At 39.9% G+C, this 18569-nt stretch overlaps 5 protein-coding genes across 8 annotated transcripts; 2 read left to right on the top strand and 3 right to left on the bottom strand.

Annotated features, from left to right (window-relative positions):
* Positions 1-1377: 1377 nt before the first annotated feature.
* Positions 1378-3163, bottom strand: LOC103853467. Its single transcript, XM_009130371.3, has one exon. It carries the CDS (start codon positions 2896-2898, stop codon positions 1438-1440), a length of 1461 nt encoding a protein of 486 aa, XP_009128619.2. The 5' UTR covers positions 2899-3163; the 3' UTR covers positions 1378-1437.
* A 156-nt stretch (positions 3164-3319) lies between these two features.
* Positions 3320-5100, bottom strand: LOC108870901 (probable receptor-like protein kinase At5g24010). Its single transcript, XM_018656696.2, has one exon. The coding sequence runs from the start codon at positions 4965-4967 to the stop codon at positions 3555-3557; it is 1413 nt and encodes a 470-aa protein (XP_018512212.1). The 5' UTR covers positions 4968-5100; the 3' UTR covers positions 3320-3554.
* A 929-nt stretch (positions 5101-6029) lies between these two features.
* LOC103853310 lies at positions 6030-8544 on the bottom strand. The gene is made up of 3 exons (XM_009130232.2): positions 7090-8544; positions 6322-6864; positions 6030-6237 (listed from the first exon to the last, which is right to left on the bottom strand). The coding sequence occupies exons 1-3, from the start codon at positions 7939-7941 to the stop codon at positions 6127-6129; spliced, it is 1506 nt and encodes a 501-aa protein (XP_009128480.1). The 5' UTR covers positions 7942-8544; the 3' UTR covers positions 6030-6126.
* Positions 8545-10027: 1483 nt separating this feature from the next.
* On the top strand, positions 10028-12490 carry LOC103853307 (mechanosensitive ion channel protein 1, mitochondrial). 2 transcript variants are annotated; one of them, XM_009130231.3, is made up of 7 exons: positions 10028-10313; positions 10420-11028; positions 11096-11373; positions 11453-11553; positions 11645-11752; positions 11850-12071; positions 12152-12490. In XM_009130231.3, the coding sequence occupies exons 2-7, from the start codon at positions 10424-10426 to the stop codon at positions 12260-12262; spliced, it is 1425 nt and encodes a 474-aa protein (XP_009128479.1). In that variant the 5' UTR covers positions 10028-10313; positions 10420-10423; the 3' UTR covers positions 12263-12490. The 2 variants fall into 2 exon arrangements, with proteins under 2 accessions (XP_009128479.1, XP_018512211.1); XM_018656695.2 differs by having other exon boundaries at positions 10073-10361; positions 10404-11028.
* Positions 12491-13509: 1019 nt separating this feature from the next.
* Positions 13510-18414, top strand: LOC103853306 (phospholipase D beta 2). 3 transcript variants are annotated; one of them, XM_009130229.3, is made up of 11 exons: positions 13538-13709; positions 13788-15304; positions 15522-15638; positions 15704-15898; positions 16097-16345; positions 16627-16695; positions 16786-16933; positions 17162-17310; positions 17512-17679; positions 17756-17953; positions 18046-18414. In XM_009130229.3, the coding sequence occupies exons 2-11, from the start codon at positions 13886-13888 to the stop codon at positions 18337-18339; spliced, it is 3006 nt and encodes a 1001-aa protein (XP_009128477.2). In that variant the 5' UTR covers positions 13538-13709; positions 13788-13885; the 3' UTR covers positions 18340-18414. The 3 variants fall into 3 exon arrangements, with proteins under 3 accessions (XP_033141923.1, XP_009128477.2, XP_009128478.2); XM_009130230.3 differs by having other exon boundaries at positions 13555-13709; positions 14383-15304; XM_033286032.1 differs by lacking the exons at positions 17756-17953; positions 18046-18414 and having other exon boundaries at positions 13510-15304; positions 17162-17278; positions 17512-17573.
* Positions 18415-18569: the final 155 nt, after the last annotated feature.

Genomic DNA, 18569 nt, shown 5'->3' with positions numbered 1-18569 from the left:
TGATATAAAAAACTGCTGCACTTCCTTGGTCACCTGATCACCAACAGTATCCCAATACTTTTGGAAAAATAAACCCGTCATTCCATCTGGTCCCGGAGCACTTCCCGGCTTGATAGCAAAAACTGCTTCTCTGACCTCTTCAACGGAAACCTCTCTAGTCAAGAAATCGTTCATCTCCACCGTCACTCTGCTAGTGAAGCCTTCAAAGATTTCACTAAAATCCTCCACACCAGACGATTTGAAAAGATTCCGAAAGTAATCATTAGCCAACTCAGCTTTAGCAGCGTCAGAGAAATGAGCTCGACCATTACCATCCACCAGTTTAGTAATCTTATTCTTCGCTCTTGACGCCTTGACCGATTCATGGTAGAATTTAGTGTTCAAATCCCCTTTGACAGCCCAATGCTCTTTACATTTTTGCTTCCAATACAACTCTTCTTCTCTATAGGCTCTGATAAGCTCACTCTTAAGATAGTTGACTCTGTGGATAGAAGGGAAGCAAGCAGATTGATGTTCTTCGAGAGCTTGTTGAATCTGCTTAATCTTATCCCTGGAATTTAGAGACTCTTTCTTTTTCCATCTACTCAAAGCTTTCCTGCATCGTTTCAGTTTATCTGAAACGTTCACTCCAAAAAGCGGGTGATTCGTTAACCATGCCTTCTTGATCTCATCTTTAACTCCAGGTTGATTTAGAAATCTTCTATCAAAACGAAAGCTTCCTCTAAAAGGATTGGCAGAAGAAATCAATCTTACTAGCACTGGTCTGTGGTCTGACCCTCTCATATCCAGGAATTCTTGGTTGGAAGCTGGAAAAAGTTGAAACCAATTTTTATTACCGAAACATCTGTCCAACCTTGAGCGAATCCACAGATCACCACGTTTTCCTCCCCAAGTAAGATTGTTTCCACTGCTTTGAAGCTCTACCATCTTACCAATATCAAGCATGTCATTGAAATCTTGGAAGGAAGCTTCATTTCTTCTTGGCCCGCCACACTTTTCTCCATTGTTTCTTATTTCATTAAAGTCACCCAACATACACCAAGGCTCCTTTCTATGCACCCCAATCCTAGAGATCCTCTCCCAAATCACTGATCTATTCTCTTGAATAGGTTCTCCATAGACACAGGACACAAAGAAAGAATCTTTACCGAACTGTACATAGAAGTCCACCAGATTCTTATCCACAAACTTGAAGCTAATATTTACAGAGTTCTTCCAAAACAAAGCTAGACCTCCGCTGTACCCAATAGGATCGACTGTCATAATCCTATCGTAGCCTAGCCACTCTTGCAAATCTACAAGATCATTACGCGTGTGTTTCGTCTCCATCAAAAACAAAATATCCGGGAAGATTTCTTTACGAATTTCCCGAAGTCGAGGAATCACCAAATCCTGTGCACGGCCCAGGCCTTGGCAATTCCAACTCATTATAGCCATTTAGACGCTGGGTAGTCCCTCATCCGGGACCACCAATGGTTTCTTAAACCTTGCAGAGCTTTGAGATGGCTCGACATCATCACGTGCCTTCCTCTTTCCTTCAGAGATAACACCTTCCCCAACCTCTTTAGTCCCTTCAGTTAAAGCTTGAACAACCTTCTTTCCAGCAGCCTTTCTCGCATATGTTCCTGGCCTTCTTCTCTGTCTCGGTTTCTTAGGAAGAGTCCCGGACGTACCAGTATCACAGATACCAACACTATAGCCCGTTGAACTTTCCAAAGGAACCTCAGACTGAGTCACATCAGACGGTCGCTTTAAGGAATGAGGCATAGAAACGACCTTCCCTAATTGCAAGGTTTTAGAACCAGCAGAGATAGCATTCGCCATAAGCTTCCCTTGCGTTGCCTGAGGAAAAGTCTGAGCGCTGAAATCAAACACTGCACCCTTCCCTTTATCGAGATTAGAGGACAAAACCGGGGGTTGCTCCAATCTCAGATAGATTTTCTGGCCAAGAGGATCATTAATCAAATCTTCCATGGATTTCCTCACTCTGTCTTCTCTAGCTAGTCTCTCCTGACCCTCAGCCGCTAACAAATACTGCCTCATACCATCAAGAACCTCCTTAGTTATCTTAGGCTTGCCAGAAGGAGGATCCAAACCCAAAAGATTGCTAGAAAGAACCCCATAAAGCGGATCATTTTCCTTTAGAGATAATAAAACTTCTGAATTCTTGCTTTCTGCTGATGAAGCGGTTTCCAACAAAGCTGATCCTGATCCTTTAGCAATCCAAGGGCAGAAAGATTGTTCATGAGTCAACCGCTGGCAAGTATAACATCTCTTTTGGAGCCTTTCATAGTCATACAAGATGTTAACTACCTCTCCACCAGGCAAGGTTAATTTTTTGGATCTTCTCAGCGGTTTCGATACATCAAACTTAACAAGAACTCTCACATAATCCTTCACCTGCGCCTTCTCAGGATCGTACGGAACATCAACAACCTCACCAGCAAATTCTCCCAACGCCGAGATTGTTTCAGGAGTGTAGTGATTCACTGGTATGTTTCTCATCTGAACCCACACCAAAAGATATTGAAGATAATCCTCTGGTGGCTTCTCTATCCATCTTTCCAAAACGATCGACCAATTATCAAAGGTGTGAACTTTGCTCAGAACATCGAGGAGGTCATGCTCAAACTTGAAAATAAACTGGAATCTTTCCTTAGACAGAGCTATTCCCCTCACTCTGTTATAAAGCTTCCACTTCCGAGGCATCTCAAGGATAAGATCAGCCATCCTTTGACACTGAGGATTGAGGAGCCTTCCAATGATACTTAACGAGTTCCTTTCTGTAGCATAGAATTCTGGCCTATCCGGAAGTACGAAGGGCTCGTCTTCCTCTTCAATCGAGAGATGCTTCAGCTCCTTATCAAGGTGAACCGCCATATTACCACACGAAGACATAATGAAACTTTTCTTTAAACAATTTCTCAGAAAGTGACAGAGAAAAGGTACTTCTAATCTCCAGAAATTAACAGAGAAGTTTCTTGGTGATGAACAAACAGAAGGGATTTTTTCAGATTTAGGATAAGAACGATTAAAAAGTCTCGAAAGTGGAAAACTTATTTATTAGGAAACGTGTTTGATAAACGTAGGCCCCACAAGTCTAAGAGATAATCTCAGAAATCAGAGAACAAAGCCCAAAAGAGGGAGACTGCTAACATACGCCTGTAAAGAAAACTTTTTTCGAAAACCTTTTCAGCATTTGAATAAAGTTTTTCACGGTATGATTTATTTAAATCGTTTTCTTACAACAATCATTCCAATTAATTTGGTAATTTGTAATTGAATAATCTAGTTCAGGGCTACATCTTTTAAACTGAAAGATATCAAATAATAACATGAACAGTAGAACATATTTCGTGAACAACATACATATTTTGATATCGACCGGCGAGTAAAATATACACAGATACAAATACATAAAACAAAAAGTACAATACATCATTAACACCCGTGAGAAACATCACACAAAGAAAAAGAACGTCGTACCAAAGTAGGAAAATACTCGAGGAAGAAGTTTGTTTATATGTATACCCAACAAGCAAAAAGCATTATCATCAAGGCTTTCTTGCTGAAAATTGATTCCCAGACTTGAGATTATCTTGACGGACGTCCATGGGCAGCTTGGTCCAGCTAATGTCATCTCTGACTTTCTTCCTCTGAACCACAACGTAAAAGCTCATGAATATACACATAAACGCCATCATTGCGATGAATATGCTCAGGTTTCTTCTATTTGGGCAAGAAGTGAGAATCATATCTGTGGAAACAAACCCATCAAGACTCCCCATCGAGTTATTCATCTTCATGATCTCAACACCGTTCAACATCGCATCCACTCTATGCTCATCAACACTGGTCTTGTTTGATGGTCCCACACTTACTGTAATCGATGATCCTAAAGGGTTGTTGGAATCAGCAGTAAGATCCACCACGAAATCCATGTAATAAGGGGAAGCAAGGACGTAACCAGTAGCGTCAGAGATATCGAAATCTTGATAAGCCAAGTTCCCGTTGATGTAAACGTTGAAATAGAGCATACCGAGTGATTTACTAGCTATGTCACAGAAATGCATCCGGATCAGATATTTGTAACCCGTGCTCACCGGGAAGTCCCAACTCATAGCATTGCCCACACGGGCAGTGTTGTAGACGTTATCAGGACCAACTTCCCGGCTCGCACCTCCCGGCCTATACTTAATCCTACCGGTGAAGTAAGCTTTGTGAGAAGACGCATCAACGGTTTTGAACAAGTCATCATCAGGGACCCAAGTTCTCCACAAGGTGTCATTGAAAGGAGTAACCTTTCTACCACCAACGTTGATCCTGTACACAACTTCCATGGCTTGTTTACCTAAACCATTCAACTTGCCAGTTCCATCACGAGATACAGAGGTTGCAACGTCAGCAATCAAATCCTTAGGCGCAGATATAACTTCTATAGCGTTAACGAACGCTAATTTCGAATCTTCACTAGGAACAAACCTGACCACAACCTCTCCGACATCTACCCAAATCAGAAATTCCCTAACTTTAGACGACGAGTCATCGTTATTGCCGTTAAAATTTCTAAGCACGACGTGGCCGTTAACGGTGACGTGAAACTCAGCGTCGTTAAGATCGATTTGAGAGGAAGAGAGCCTATTGAAATGAAGACGTACCATGTGAGTCCCTTTCTCGCGGACATTGAACTCGTACTTTGCCTGTCGGGCGAATACCCTAGCGGTCCGGTAGATCTGAGGGACGTTCGGAGCTAGATCTTCTCCTTGGAGGGAGACTGATCCTTCCGATGAGAAGAACTTCACTTTCGACGCGTCGGAGACGAACCGGCGGTTATCCACGGTGGAGTCAACGTTGGAGCCGCAGTTGACGAGGTACTCGTCGGCGGGGGAGAAAGAGAGAGACGAGATTGAGGATGATAGGAAGATAACGGAGAAAAGGAATACGATCCTCCTGGACAGAATCGCCATTGCCGCGGAGAAGAGATTGCAGAATTTGCAGTCGAGATCAATCAGACAAGAAGATGATGTAATTTGGAAATTGAGACCTAGTCAACGCGTCATTACAGCTGTTTCGTCTGCATTTTCGATCATCTGAATCATTTAATAAGAGACACGAGTAATATGTACCGGCTCATAGATCCCAACTTGTGTAAAAGCCCAAGCCCAATTATTAATCAAAATTTCACTCTACTGTAATGACACAAAATATGATGTTTTTTGTTTTTTCGCTGGATAAATATGCTATTACAACTATGAGAAATATTACAGACGATTTTATAGCTGACAATTTTAACTGCCGTATGAGGATTCATGCCTAACTGCATCACTTGAACCACCCTATCGAATTCACGCTAGACGACATGAACCCTGGTTTGCTTTGGGAGATTTCAATGAGATAAGTGCCAATCATGAGAAGTACCAGAGGCTTCATTTCAAAACTTCAGACATATGATGCGAGTTTGTGAGTTTGAGGATTTGTCAATAGTTGGTAACAGATTCTCTTGGGTGGGACAGAGAGGAACTTATCAGGTTAAGTGATGTTTAGATCGCATAATGGCAACACTGGCTTGGTTTGAGAAATTTCCAGTGTCTGAAACTGAATTTTTTGAGATAGGAGAATCAGACCATAGACCTTTGGTAGTTGACGGCAGTAGCGATCCTATGTTCGGTTGGAAAGTGGTTTCAAGCGCTGTGTGGTGTTATGTGCAACTCGGCTTTGGTGGCGTCTGCAAAGTTCATGGTATGTATCTGAAACCTTCTCCCACTCATCGTTTGGAGCTTCATGTTTAGAGAAGGTTACAAGTTTGGTGGAGTTCTTTGGAAATTAGTTATTCTGGAAACGACACGAAAAGTCCCGACATCCAAGACAACGAGAAGAATCCCACCTTCTAGTGATTATTGTTAACGGTCGAGAACGGTTATCAATTCTGAAAAATTACGAAGACAGATAAGTGGAACGTGACGGATTTAGTGGATAAAACTAGTTATTGTAATTGTTTAACTTTCAAAATTTTGTACAAAATCAGCTTGTAACTGGATCTGAATTCTCCATTTATATGGGTTGAATTAATATATAAATATTTTTTTAAAAAACAAGTTTTCCATGTGAAATAAACCAAAAAGAAAACTATTTATCAGAATAAGCAGCGATTTCGTCATTTTCACAAGGTGCGACTTTGATCATCATAGTTCCCTTCTTCGTCGCTGGCAATAATCGACAACAATCTCTCCTTGGTGCCTATAAACATTGACTTATACAATTATAATGTAAACTCAAAAAATGAGTTATTAAATAGTAACGTAATTAAAAATTACTACATACCTTATTCCACCTATCTGGGTTAGACTCTTTGTGGACAAAGATTCGATTGATATCAGAAGGATCTGGTATCCCCCACTCACATTGAGGATTCAATTCATTGTGCCTAAGATACTCTGTAATTGTTGTGCTTGAAGAAGAATCACCAAGAGTGCGAGACATGTAAAAGACTCGTGGACGCTGGCAATCAGTGTAGGTTATAGGGCGTGTGTTGAAAGCAAGATTGTTGAAATCATGACGTTTGTGCCAGTCACTGAAAGTGCGAGTGGGCACTTCCATCATCCTTGCTGGCATGTATGTACGTGTGATCTGGACAGTGTATCCCCACGAGATAGACATTGTCCACTGGTGAGTTCTGTCGTAGCATATGGATTGTTGGACGAGGCTAGCTGAGTCGAGCTTCGCTGAGATCATGAGTCTCTCTACGGCCTTCACTCGGTCCATTTTCGGAAATATAGGCTCGACTACGTCTAAGTGATGGATAGAGACTATCGGTGCTTGTGGGTGGACCGATAAAAGACCCAAGAGGTTCCCATATACATCAAACTGTTTAAAATTATATTAAAACAATGAATCAAAATATTAAACATAGTTAATATGATTTGGTAGAAACATCACAAAATTCTAAAACATGGTTCACACACAAGTCTTAGGTTGACAAAGAAAATATCAAAATTACGGATTTTTGTTTTATTGTTAATTGATTTTGCTTGGTCAAACTAAAACCCCAAACTTCAAAAACAAAAAATTAAAATAAATATTAAAACTAACCTGATGAAACCCAACCTCTCTGGTGAGAGGAACACCGAGCTCCGCCATACAAGCATGAATCCGGTCATCGGATCCGTAGAGATCAGCGTAGCTCTCGATACACCGATCTTGCATCTTCTCCAAAGCCTTGGCCAAGGGATAACTTATAGCAAAACCACCTCCTCCATATGCCATGCCGTACGAGAACTGTTGCAAATTCTGCAAATGGCTCTCAGAAGGAGCTCCGATGTAATAGAACTGTTTGTGATCGTACTTTCTCAAAACCCTAACAAGATTCTCCGGGAAAAACACTGTGTCGTCGTCGCCCATCACAATCCACCTCACGTTTCTCTCGGATTCAGTTCCCTTTAACATCCTCACCGTATCCGATACGATTCTTGTGATCCTGATCGCTGATCGGTGACCGCGACGGTAACGGTACTTGAAACTCGACGTGTCTGAGGAGATTCTGATCTCAGGCAAGGCGGAGGAAAGACTGTCGTTTACTGTAGGTTTGTCGAGCCAGACAGCGCCCTTCATCTCACCGTTAGGTTTCCACCACGTTTTCACGTATTCTCTCCGATGCTTCCAAAGTTTGGAGAACGCGGCGATTCCGAAAACTATGTGGTTAAGCTCTGTTTTGTCCTCGGTGTGGTTTTGACCTGATCCGAGTTGCACTTGCATCACAGGTACAAGGAGAGAGTTGGAGACTTTAGAAGGAGACTTTAAAACGGAGATGAAACTGAAGGAGTATAAGAAATATGAGAGGAAGATCAAGAAGATGACAATCGCCATAAACGAGCATCGTGAAGAAGAAGAAATGCATTTGTCAAAAGAAACTGTCTTTTGATCTTTGTGAATGCTTTCTGCCATTGTTGTTTACTTGTTTCATTCACTGATTCAATCAAGGCACTCTAAATGAGAAATTAAAAGAATGTAGATCTTTATTTTATTTCTTGTTTTATTTGTCTCTGTCTTATTTTAGGGAAAATCTAACAGATGAAATGAATTGAATCAAAGACTATATTGTAATGGTCAAATATTTGGATGGATCACAACCTAATAATTGCACAACGACATTGGTCAACATACCATGCACAGAAATCAAATTCAGAGTGAATAATAGCATTGTTGTAAGAAAATATCATAATACCATAAGAATAAAATTTGATGTGATTACATACCAAGTTATGTTACAGATGTTCGATTTTGAGAGGGAAAGAGGATTTTTTGGATTTATCATCTAGATTCTATCTCCCCCCCAAGCCGGTTTTGTTGTAAAATATTTTTGATCTTTTTGATTATTTTTTCTGGCGTGTTTTTCTAGGCTGGGTAAAAAACTCGGATCCGAACAACCGAACTGAACCCGATCCGAAAAAGTAGTATCGAACCCGAACCGAAATTGATTAAATATCCGAATGAATTCAAAATTTTTATATTTAGAGAACCAAACCCAATCCGAACCGAAGTATTTCGCGTACCCGATTATATCCAAAATTGATTTATATACCTATATATTAAATTTTTTAGATTTAATATATAGGTATATAAATCAATTTTAGATATAATCGGGTACGCGAAATACTTAGGTTCGGATCGGATTTGGTTCTCTAAATATAAAAATTTTGAATTCATTCGGATATTTAATCAATTTCGGTTCGGGTTCGATACTACTTTTTCGGATCGGGTTCAGTTCGGTTACTTATAAATATATACAAATAGTCAAAATACATGTCTAAAATAGCTAAAGTATACTCAAAACACCAACAATACTTAAAATATCTATTGATTCTCAATCTAAATATTCAAACCAAACCAATTTATATGTTAATTTTAGGTACTTTGACATATGCTATTGAAATTTATATGTAATATATTGTTTTGTTTATATATTTTGAAAAATTTAAAGTATATAATGAATTTTAAATATTTTAAAATAATTTAAATGAGTTATCTGAACTCGAACCGAACCAGCAAAGATCCGAATCGAACCTGAACCGAAATTTAGAAATACCGAATGGGGCTGAAATCTTTGAACCCGAAAACCTGAAACCCGAATAGACCCGAATCGAATCCGAATTGGTACCCCAATGCCTACCCCTATGATTTTCAATGAAAATAAAAGCAGATTTTTATATTTTTGTATTTTCTAATTCTAGGTTGGACTTAATTAGGTTTCTGATTATAAATTGGGGTTTTCGGTGTAGCTTTCTTTGATTTCAAATCTATTCCATATGATTTATCTGTAATCCAGTTCATCTATCTTTGATTGGATAATATCATACTTGTTTGAATCTGTAATTCTTAGTAGATAGGAATATCTTTGGTTTAAGTTATACCGGAGATATGGGTGCCCTCTTTTCAATTATTTGAAAAAAGTTTTAAAGGTGAAGGAGGAAGGTGAACAAGATAGGCTACTTGAATAGGCATTGGATTAGTGAGGTTAGAGCACCATTAATGGGAAAGAGATTGCTTAGGGGTGGGTCCCACCATAAGAGAGAAAGAAGCGTTGCTAAAAACACCAAATTAAGCACCAAGACTTACACTGTTTTGCGGACTCCACCGAAACTATTTTTATTTCAATTTTACACAGTTAACGATTAGCTCGTTTTGATCACAAAAAAAAAAAAAAACGATTAGCTCGGAATAATTATGCTCTCTTGACAATCCTTTTGACAATAAAACTGAATTAAAAAATAGTCAATTGATAAAACTTAAACGAAAATCGTTAATTTTCTATTTATATGTTAACGGTTGATTATTTTAGACCTAACTGTACGCAGCCAACAACTAGTTCAGAAATAATTTGGAGCAATCAGTATTTATATTTTATTTTTTGATCAAAATATAATCATTATTTAGATATTAAATATGTTAAGATGTCAAAAAAAAGATATTAAAAATGTTAATTGTAAATAGTTTGAGAAAAAAATACTCAATTATCAGGGAAGGTGGCGGGCACGTCTTTTCTGCGGTCAAGAAAACATCAGGACGTTTACATGTTCCATTGTAAAAAACACTTAAATAGCAAAACAAACGGCAAGCAGTCGTAAGAGGGAGAAACAGATGGAGTCAGAGAGGTTGATAGCCGTCAGATAGATAATCGAATCGAACGGTAAAAAAACAACGCATATACCATTGTCACCGCTTTTGCCGTTCCCTCTTGGCCAAGGCTGCTGCTGCTGCTAAGCAATCCATATATTTCCGGCGAGAAATTTGGGAGTGAGATTGGTGAGAAGTAGCAGGTAAGATCCATCCCCTTCGAGTTTTGACTTTTTCGATTTGATCTTGGACTGTTCATGGCGGACTTAGTTAGAGAAGAGATTACAATGTTGTTGACTTGTTGTACAGATCAATGGGAGGAGGAGGAGGAGTTAGGTTATCGCTTCTCAAGTCACTTTACAGATCCTCAACAAGAATCTCCTCCTCGTCTTCGTCTTCTTGTCGCAGACTTGCTGAAGAAGCTGCTATTGTGCGGTCATCATCTCCGGTGTCTTCTTTCACTCATGCTAGGGCCATTGGCTACGGATACGGGTCTTGGATTGTCTCTTCCTCGTCCAATTTGAATGCTAAGCCTTTCCCTTTACTGGCACGCGCTTTCAGCTCGCAACCTGATGGCACCGACTGGGTTCACAAGGCCAAGGACGTCTTTCATGAAACTGCTAACAAGGCTAAAGAAGCCTCTGACGAACTCACTCCTCATGTTCAGCAACTGCTCGACGCCAACCCTTATCTTAAAGAAGTCATGGTCCCCGTCTCTCTCACCATGACTGGTACTTTGTTCGCTTGGGTCGTCATGCCTAAGGTTTTGAGGAGGTTTCACGGATACTCTATGCGCAGCTCTGCTGCTTTGCTTCCACAAGGCTTTGCTATCGATGACGTTCCCTACGATAAAAGCTTTTGGGGTGCTTTGGAGGATCCTGCCCGCTACTTGATGACCTTCATTGCCTTCGCACAAATGTTTGTCGCTTTTAACTGAACGCTTTTTAGAAAATAAAAATGATATGATAATTCTGATATGCTGCAGTGCGTCTATGGTGGCCCCAACAACGGTAGCAGCTCAGTACTTCTTCCCGGCATTGAAGGGGGCAGTCATCCTCTCCTTGGTGTGGTTCCTACATCGCTGGAAAACCAATGTGATCACCCGAGTCTTGTCTGCTAAGAATGTTGCTGGGCTTGACAGGGAGAAGATATTGACTTTGGACAAAGTATCATCAGTTGGTCTCTTTGCGATCGGTTTAATGGCTTCTGCTGAAGCTTGTGGTGTAGCTGTTCAATCTATCTTGACTGTTGGTGGAGTAGGAGGTCTGTCTACTTGTTTTCCTCAATCTAATATTGCTAGGTTTCAACCACTAATCAGTTCTGATCTGATCTGGCCGTGCAGGAGTGGCCACTGCTTTTGCTGCAAGAGATATCCTTGGTAATGTGCTGAGTGGTCTCTCCATGCAATTCTCAAGGCCTTTCTCTATGGGAGATACGATCAAAGTTAGTTTCACATGAAATCTTTTCTTTTTGTTTGCTTCCTGCTCTCTTCTCTTGTTTTCATCAGGATAAAATAATGTCTTACATGTTTCAGGCTGGATCGGTAGAAGGTCAAGTGGTTGAGATGGGACTTACAACAACATCCTTGTTGAACGCCGAAAAGTTCCCAGTCTTGGTACCTAATTCACTGTTTTCCAGTCAGGTTAGTTTATCTGTAAACAAATCAGAAGCGTCCACTCGCAACCATTTGTTTGATCTGTTACTATTGCTCAAATCAGAATTAACATATATATATACAGGTGATTGTGAATAAGTCACGAGCTCAGTGGCGTGCTATAGCATCCAAGATCCCACTGCAGATAGATGACTTGGACAAGATCCCTCAAATATCAGATGAAATCAAGGAAACGTTGAGGTCAAACCCAAAAGTTTTCTTAGGGAAAGAAGCTCCTCATTGTTACTTATCCCGAGTGGAAAAATCATTTGCTGAACTCACCATTGGATGCAATCTCAAGTACATGGTACTGTCTCTCTCTTTACTCTCTGTAACATTCTCTTGTCAAAAAAAGAGAGAGATTTTATTCTTTTATTGGTGTCTTAGGGGAAAGAGGAGCTTTACGCAACACAACAAGAGGTTCTTCTTGAGTCAGTCAAGATTATAAAGAAGCATGGTGCGTCATTGGGTACCACGTGGGACAATTCTACACTTTGAGAATGCTGATCAAGAATTATGTCCGAAAACATAGGTTCTTGGATCATTACAGGAAAAACCGTAGGGTTACAAAAATATTTTGTAGAGCAAAAGAAAAAAAAACGAAAGCAACCTGTTTCGAACTGAGGATTTGTGGTATGTGAGTCGGTTCTTTTGATGTGTTTTGAGGTGCACGATCAGATTTCTTTTTTTTTATTGTTTAAAGTTTAAACTGTGCGTTTTTATCACGATCTTTGGAAGCCACACGTATGAGAAAGTTGGAAGCGGGTACTGGATCAAGTTAAAAACGGGATCATGTTGAGAAAACAGGTACGGACCACCGTCTTTCGTGAAAACAAGCTAAGCTAAGATTATAAAGCAGAGGAGCATTTGTTACAGATACATATGCTAACATCAGAATCTGTCTTTACTATAATCCCCTTTTCGGGGTGAAATCTCTGCCTCTGTAATGGACTAACAAATTTCAGATTTAAAGCAACTCATACACTAGGGGTGGGCGTTCGGGTTCGGATCGGGTATTTCGGATTTTCGGGTATTTCGGTATAGAGGTCTAGAACCCGTTCGGGTATTTCTGTACTTCGGGTCGGGTTCGGGTATTTTTAGTTCGGATTCGGTTATTTCGGATCGGGTTCGGATATTTAGATTTTGAAAAAAAAAATTAAAATTTTCATTTCTCAAGTTTATTGTATTTAAAAATATAACTTTTAGTTAACTAATTTTTTATTTTTAATAGATTGAATGGTTAATAGATTTGGACATAACATTTTAAAACTAAAAAGGCACTAATTTAGTTTTTTTTTTTTTAATTTTGGATATAACTTTTTGTTAATTTTTGAAATAAAAAACTTGACATGCATTTTAAGTGAGTAGCAAATCATTTTTCCGTAATTGTATGTATATCATATGAACTTAAATTATGTGTAGTATCAATATAAATATTTTATATAAAATGAGAGATATAAACTAGAAACATAAGGTTAATTATACATATGTTCGGTTATATTCGGATATCCATTCGGGTTTGGGTATTATCCGTTCGGGTTCGGGTATCCAATCTCTCCTTATTCAATACCCGTTCGGATATTTTGATACTTCGGTTCGGATTTCGGTTCGGTCTTTTCGGATCGGGTTCGGGAGCCACTTCGGATATCGGGTAAAGTGCTCACCCCTATCATACACAAACGAAACTGGAAAAAAAGAAATTAGAATATCTAAGCATATTAAAATTTTATCGAACTGAATTTAGTAGAAACATAATAATAATATTATTATTATATGAAGAAAATAGATGCTGTGGACGAATGGGCAAGGCGCGTGAGAGTTTGACCAGCTTCAATACGTTTCTTCTCCGATATTAACGAAAAAGAAAGCAGGAATTTAAATAGATATACAGAGTCGTGACTCTTTCTCGTTTAAGTTGGATACCATTGTCAACAACGCCAGTAAGGTAACTCCGTCTTGGTTCTTTAGTCGTATAGCATTGATTTGTTATTAGTAAAAAAACAAACCTCTCTCATTGATTCAGAAGATCCATTTGAGAGATTACTTCCCCTCCTCTTAGATTGTGAATCCTGCAAGTACATGATCGGGTGCAAATCTTAAAGCCATTTGAGGTTTGATTAAATGGAGAATTATGGTTCTCAATACCCTTATTATCCAGGACCTCCTCCTCCTCCTCCCAACTCAGATCCATACCCTCCACAAGCTTATCCACCGCCACTTCATCACCAGTATGGTTCTATGTCTCATTCTGGTCCTTTGGATTATGCCCACCGTCCCCCACCACCACTTCACCACCACTATGGTTCTATGTCCCCTTCTGGTCCACCGCCTCATTATTCTTATGATCACCAACACCAACCTTACCCTTATCCTCCTCAACAACCTACACTTCAGCCCCACGCTAGCTTTGCCTCCTATCCCCCACCCCCTCAACACCCTCCTCGACCTCATGATAATTTCGGATCGTCTTCCCCACCTGTTTACCCTCCTCTTCATGACCTTATGGGTGCTCTCACCCTTTCTTCTCATCATCACCCACCATCTTCAAACCCCGGCTCCTACCATGGACAGCCTTATCACTCCTTTTCAACTCATTCTCATTTGTCTCACTCGGGCAGGCTTGATTCCCCACTCCCACATAGTCCCAGTTTGCAGATTGTTCCCTCTGGTAAACCCTCCTTGAAGGTACTCTTGCTGCATGGTAACTTGGACATTTTGATTTATCGTGCCAATAACCTCCCTAACATGGACTTGTTCCATAACACACTGGGTGCCGTCTTTGGAAGCATAAGCAACATGATCGAAGGACAGCTGAGCAAGAAGATCACGAGCGACCCTTACGTTTCCATTTCAGTTGCTGGTGCCGTCATTGGAAGAACTTACGTCATGAGCAACAGCGAGAACCCTGTCTGGCACCAGCACTTTTACGTTCCCGTCGCTCATCATGCCGCCGAGGTCCATTTTGTTGTCAAGGACAGTGATGTTGTGGGTTCTCAGCTTATAGGACTCGTCACCATCCCCGTCGAGCAGATACACTCTGGTGCAAGAATCGAAGGAACTTACTCCATTCTGAGCAGCAATGGGAAGCCTTGTAAACCTGGGGCCACTCTGACATTATCTATTCAGTACACCTCAGCGGATAAACTCAGTGTTTATCACAGCGGAGTTGGTGGAGGTCCTAGTTACCAGGGTGTCCCTGGAACGTATTTTCCTCTCCGGGAAGGTGGGAACGTGACGCTGTACCAAGACGCACACGTACCTGAAGGGATGCTCCCGAGGATAAGACTCGGGAACGGAATGTATTACGAAAACGGAAAGTGTTGGGATGATATGTTTCATGCCATATGTCAGGCTAGGCGTTTGATTTACATCACGGGTTGGTCAGTGTGGCATAACGTCAGGCTTGCTAGGGATAAAGGAAACCCTGCATCGGAATGTACACTTGGTGAGCTCCTAAAATCAAAGTCCCGAGAAGGTGTGAGAGTCCTGCTTCTCGTTTGGGACGACCCTACTTCACGAGACATCTTGGGATACAAAACAGTAAGTTACTGCAACCTTTAAGTCCCATAACCACATCTTTGGTTCCATTTGTAATCTAGAAAGTCTGTTTTGTATATAATAGAAAAGGATGTTTCATGAATAAATCTACAACCCAAATTAGAGATATGAAATTCTTTAGTGTAAGTAAAAAAAAAAAAAAAAGAAATTCTTTAGTGTAAGTAACTTTGAGGTATTTTAAATATGTTAATTTGAACAGGATGGAGTGATGGGAACCCATGACGAGGAGACTCGCCGTTTTTTTAAGCACTCCTCAGTTCAAATCTTGCTATGCCCTCGAAATGCTGGAAAACGACATAGTTGGGTCAAACAAACGGTAAAAAAGATGAATTGGTCTGTTTTTTTTTTTTTTTTTGAGTTATTTATGTTTTAGTCTATCAGGAAGTTGGAACCATCTACACACACCACCAAAAGACTTTGATAGTAGATGCTGATGCTGGCGGTAACAGGAGGAAAATCGTAGCTTTTGTAGGCGGACTTGATCTCTGTGATGGCCGATATGATACACCTCAACATCCCTTGTTTAGGACGCTTCAAACAGATCATAAAGGTGACTACCACAACCCCACTTTCACGGTATGTTTTCTTTTTTTTTAATGCCCATTTGCCTTTTCTTTAACACTGTAATGTTGGTGGCGTATACTTTATTGATTCTTGAACTTTCTTAAATGGTTTTGATTCGTTGTTTGTCCTCTTCAATCCTTGACTCGGTTACTCTGGTTGTGAATGAGAATAATCTCAACCTGGATGTACTAAAATGTAATGTAATTTTAGGGTAACCTCTCCGGTTGTCCAAGAGAACCTTGGCATGATCTGCACAGTAAGATTGATGGCCCAGCTGCGTACGATGTCCTGACCAATTTTGAGGAGAGGTGGCTGAAGGCTGCGAAGCCTCACAGAATCAATAAATTGAAGACGTCATATGATGATGCATTGCTCAGGATTGAAAGGATCCCAGATATATTAGGAGTCTTTGATGCTCCTACTGTTAGCGCAAACGACCCTGAGGCTTGGCATGTTCAGGTAACCACCAAGAAACTCCTTTTCTATAAAACCTGACAGGTGCTATGTTCATAATTGGTTAGAAAACTATAGAAACCAATTATTGATAGTACTGCAGAAGATTTGATGAACTGTACTTGTTTATGTATAAACTAGAAACGAACCATAGATTCTGAATAACTTTGATTATCTCTGCCAATTCATGTATGGAATTCTTTTAGTTTTGATGAGTACTTTGCTCCACTGATAGTTTTCCAATTAATTTTGTTTATAAGCTGATGGTTTTCTGGTTTCTGGTTCAGATCTTCCGTTCCATCGATTCAAACTCTGTCAAAGGTTTCCCAAAGGATCCAAAATATGCTACAAGCAAGGTGAGTTGAAAAACAAAAAGAGAAAAAAAAAATTCTGCTGTCATTATGGCCTTGGGAAATTGATGGATACAAGAGTTTTTGTTTGGACAGAATTTGATGTGCGGTAAGAACGTGCTCATCGACATGAGCATACACACCGCATATGTAAAGGCCATTCGTGCAGCTCAACACTTCATCTACATTGAGAACCAGTATTTCATTGGATCCTCTTACAACTGGAATGCTCACAAGGATATAGGTTTTTCTCCTTTTTTTTTTCAAATGACCTAATGATTAGAAAAAAAAACTCAAAATTAGGATAAATCTCCTCAAAGATGCATGTTTATATAATTGATAAAAATACAAGAAATCTGAGCTGATTTTTTCCAGTGAAAAAGGAATCATGGAAACAGAGATAGCCTTTCATTTGAGTTAGATCCTTGTTTGTGGCTACTCTGTTGATTATTGTTTGTTGATGGTCATGTAGGTGCCAATAACCTGATTCCTATGGAAATTGCTTTGAAGATTGCTGATAAGATCAGGGCAAATGAAAGGTTTGCTGTCTATATTGTCATCCCAATGTGGCCGGAAGGAGTTCCAACCGGCGCTGCTACACAGAGGATTCTATATTGGCAGGTAACTCTAGTGAAGATATGACTTTACAACCGTTAATCTCATATGTAGCTGGAGACTATAGTTTCTTACAGGCACATTTTAATATCCGGAAAAAAAAAGCAGCATGTAATTCATTTTGAATCGGTTATGATTTATAAGCTTAAAAAAATACATGTTCCTTCCATCACTGGAAACTGAATGTCATAGTTATGGTCCTTGTAGCACAAGACAATGCAAATGATGTATGGGACTATCTACAATGCGTTAGTGGAGGCTGGGCTTGATGATAAATTCTCCCCACAAGACTATCTAAATTTTTTCTGTCTTGGAAACAGAGAGATGGTGGACGGAAATAATGAAACAAACCAAAGCAACGAGAACACTCCTCAGGTAGAAAGCTGCTACCATGTATATTCCTATTATCATTGAGTTGTTAACTGAGATGTTGTTGTTGTTGTTGTTATAGGCATCATGTCGAAAGAGCAGAAGATTTATGATATATGTGCATTCAAAAGGGATGGTTGTTGATGACGAGTATGTGGTAATTGGATCTGCAAACATAAACCAAAGATCAATGGAAGGCACGAGAGACACGGAGATTGCAATGGGAGCTTATCAGCCTCAACATACATGGGCAAGACGACAGTCTGGTCCTCGCGGTCAGGTAGTAATCCTCCTCTAAAATATTATTATATATGATTTTTAGGTATTTTATTATATAAATATGAATACTTTGTACATCAAAAATTCTGCAAGATATTCGGGTATAGAATGTCACTTTGGGCAGAACACATGGCAATGTTAGATGATAGCTTTGAGGAGCCAGAGAGCCTAGAGTGTGTAAGCAAGGTGAGAAGAATGGGGGAGGAGAACTGGAAACAGTTTAGGGCAGAGCAAGTGTCGGAGATGAGGGGACATCTGCTCAAGTATCCGGTGGAAGTTGATCGGAGAGGCAAAGTACGGCCACTACCAGGGAGCGAGGAGTTCCCTGACGTTGGGGGAAATATTGTTGGATCCTTCCTTGCCATACAGGAGAATCTTACAATCTGATTGAAAGCACTTGATGATGATTGTGTTTTGACTTGCACATTATTCTATTTATTTTATTTTATTTTTTGAACTTAATTTCATATTAAATTGCAGAAGAAAGAAAATATTACATGCCCAATGGCTAGTGTTTTCTGAGCCCATCAAAACCCAAATATTGTTCAAACCAAATCAAAGATCATAATAGCCCAATAGTTAAAGAAAGCCTGTAAAGGAAGTTGAAAGGGGGAGAG

Source organism: Brassica rapa, chromosome A02, assembly GCF_000309985.2.
Source record: "Brassica rapa cultivar Chiifu-401-42 chromosome A02, CAAS_Brap_v3.01, whole genome shotgun sequence".
Lineage (NCBI taxonomy): Eukaryota > Viridiplantae > Streptophyta > Magnoliopsida > Brassicales > Brassicaceae > Brassica > Brassica rapa.
The sequence above is the reverse complement of the archived record's forward strand: the minus strand, read 5'-3'. Positions and strand labels throughout refer to the sequence as shown.

Excerpts from the sequence above, each read along its gene's own strand:
- LOC103853467 (XM_009130371.3), bottom strand. The coding sequence starts at position 2,898 with ATGTCTTCGTGTGGTAATATGGCGGTTCACCTTGATAAGGAGCTGAAG.
- LOC108870901 (XM_018656696.2), bottom strand. The coding sequence starts at position 4,967 with ATGGCGATTCTGTCCAGGAGGATCGTATTCCTTTTCTCCGTTATCTTC.
- LOC103853310 (XM_009130232.2), bottom strand. The coding sequence starts at position 7,941 with ATGGCAGAAAGCATTCACAAAGATCAAAAGACAGTTTCTTTTGACAAA. Across the intron at positions 6,865-7,089 it reads GAGAGGTTGGGTTTCATCAG|TTTGATGTATATGGGAACCT; the intron begins GTTAGTTTTAAT and ends AATTTTAAACAG. Across the intron at positions 6,238-6,321 it reads ACCCAGATAGGTGGAATAAG|GCACCAAGGAGAGATTGTTG; the intron begins GTATGTAGTAAT and ends CAATGTTTATAG.
- LOC103853307 (XM_009130231.3), top strand. The coding sequence starts at position 10,424 with ATGGGAGGAGGAGGAGGAGTTAGGTTATCGCTTCTCAAGTCACTTTAC. Across the intron at positions 11,554-11,644 it reads CTATGGGAGATACGATCAAA|GCTGGATCGGTAGAAGGTCA; the intron begins GTTAGTTTCACA and ends TACATGTTTCAG. Across the intron at positions 11,753-11,849 it reads ATTCACTGTTTTCCAGTCAG|GTGATTGTGAATAAGTCACG; the intron begins GTTAGTTTATCT and ends ATATATATACAG.
- LOC103853306 (XM_009130229.3), top strand. The coding sequence starts at position 13,886 with ATGGAGAATTATGGTTCTCAATACCCTTATTATCCAGGACCTCCTCCT. Across the intron at positions 15,305-15,521 it reads ACATCTTGGGATACAAAACA|GATGGAGTGATGGGAACCCA; the intron begins GTAAGTTACTGC and ends TAATTTGAACAG. Across the intron at positions 17,680-17,755 it reads GCAACGAGAACACTCCTCAG|GCATCATGTCGAAAGAGCAG; the intron begins GTAGAAAGCTGC and ends TTGTTGTTATAG.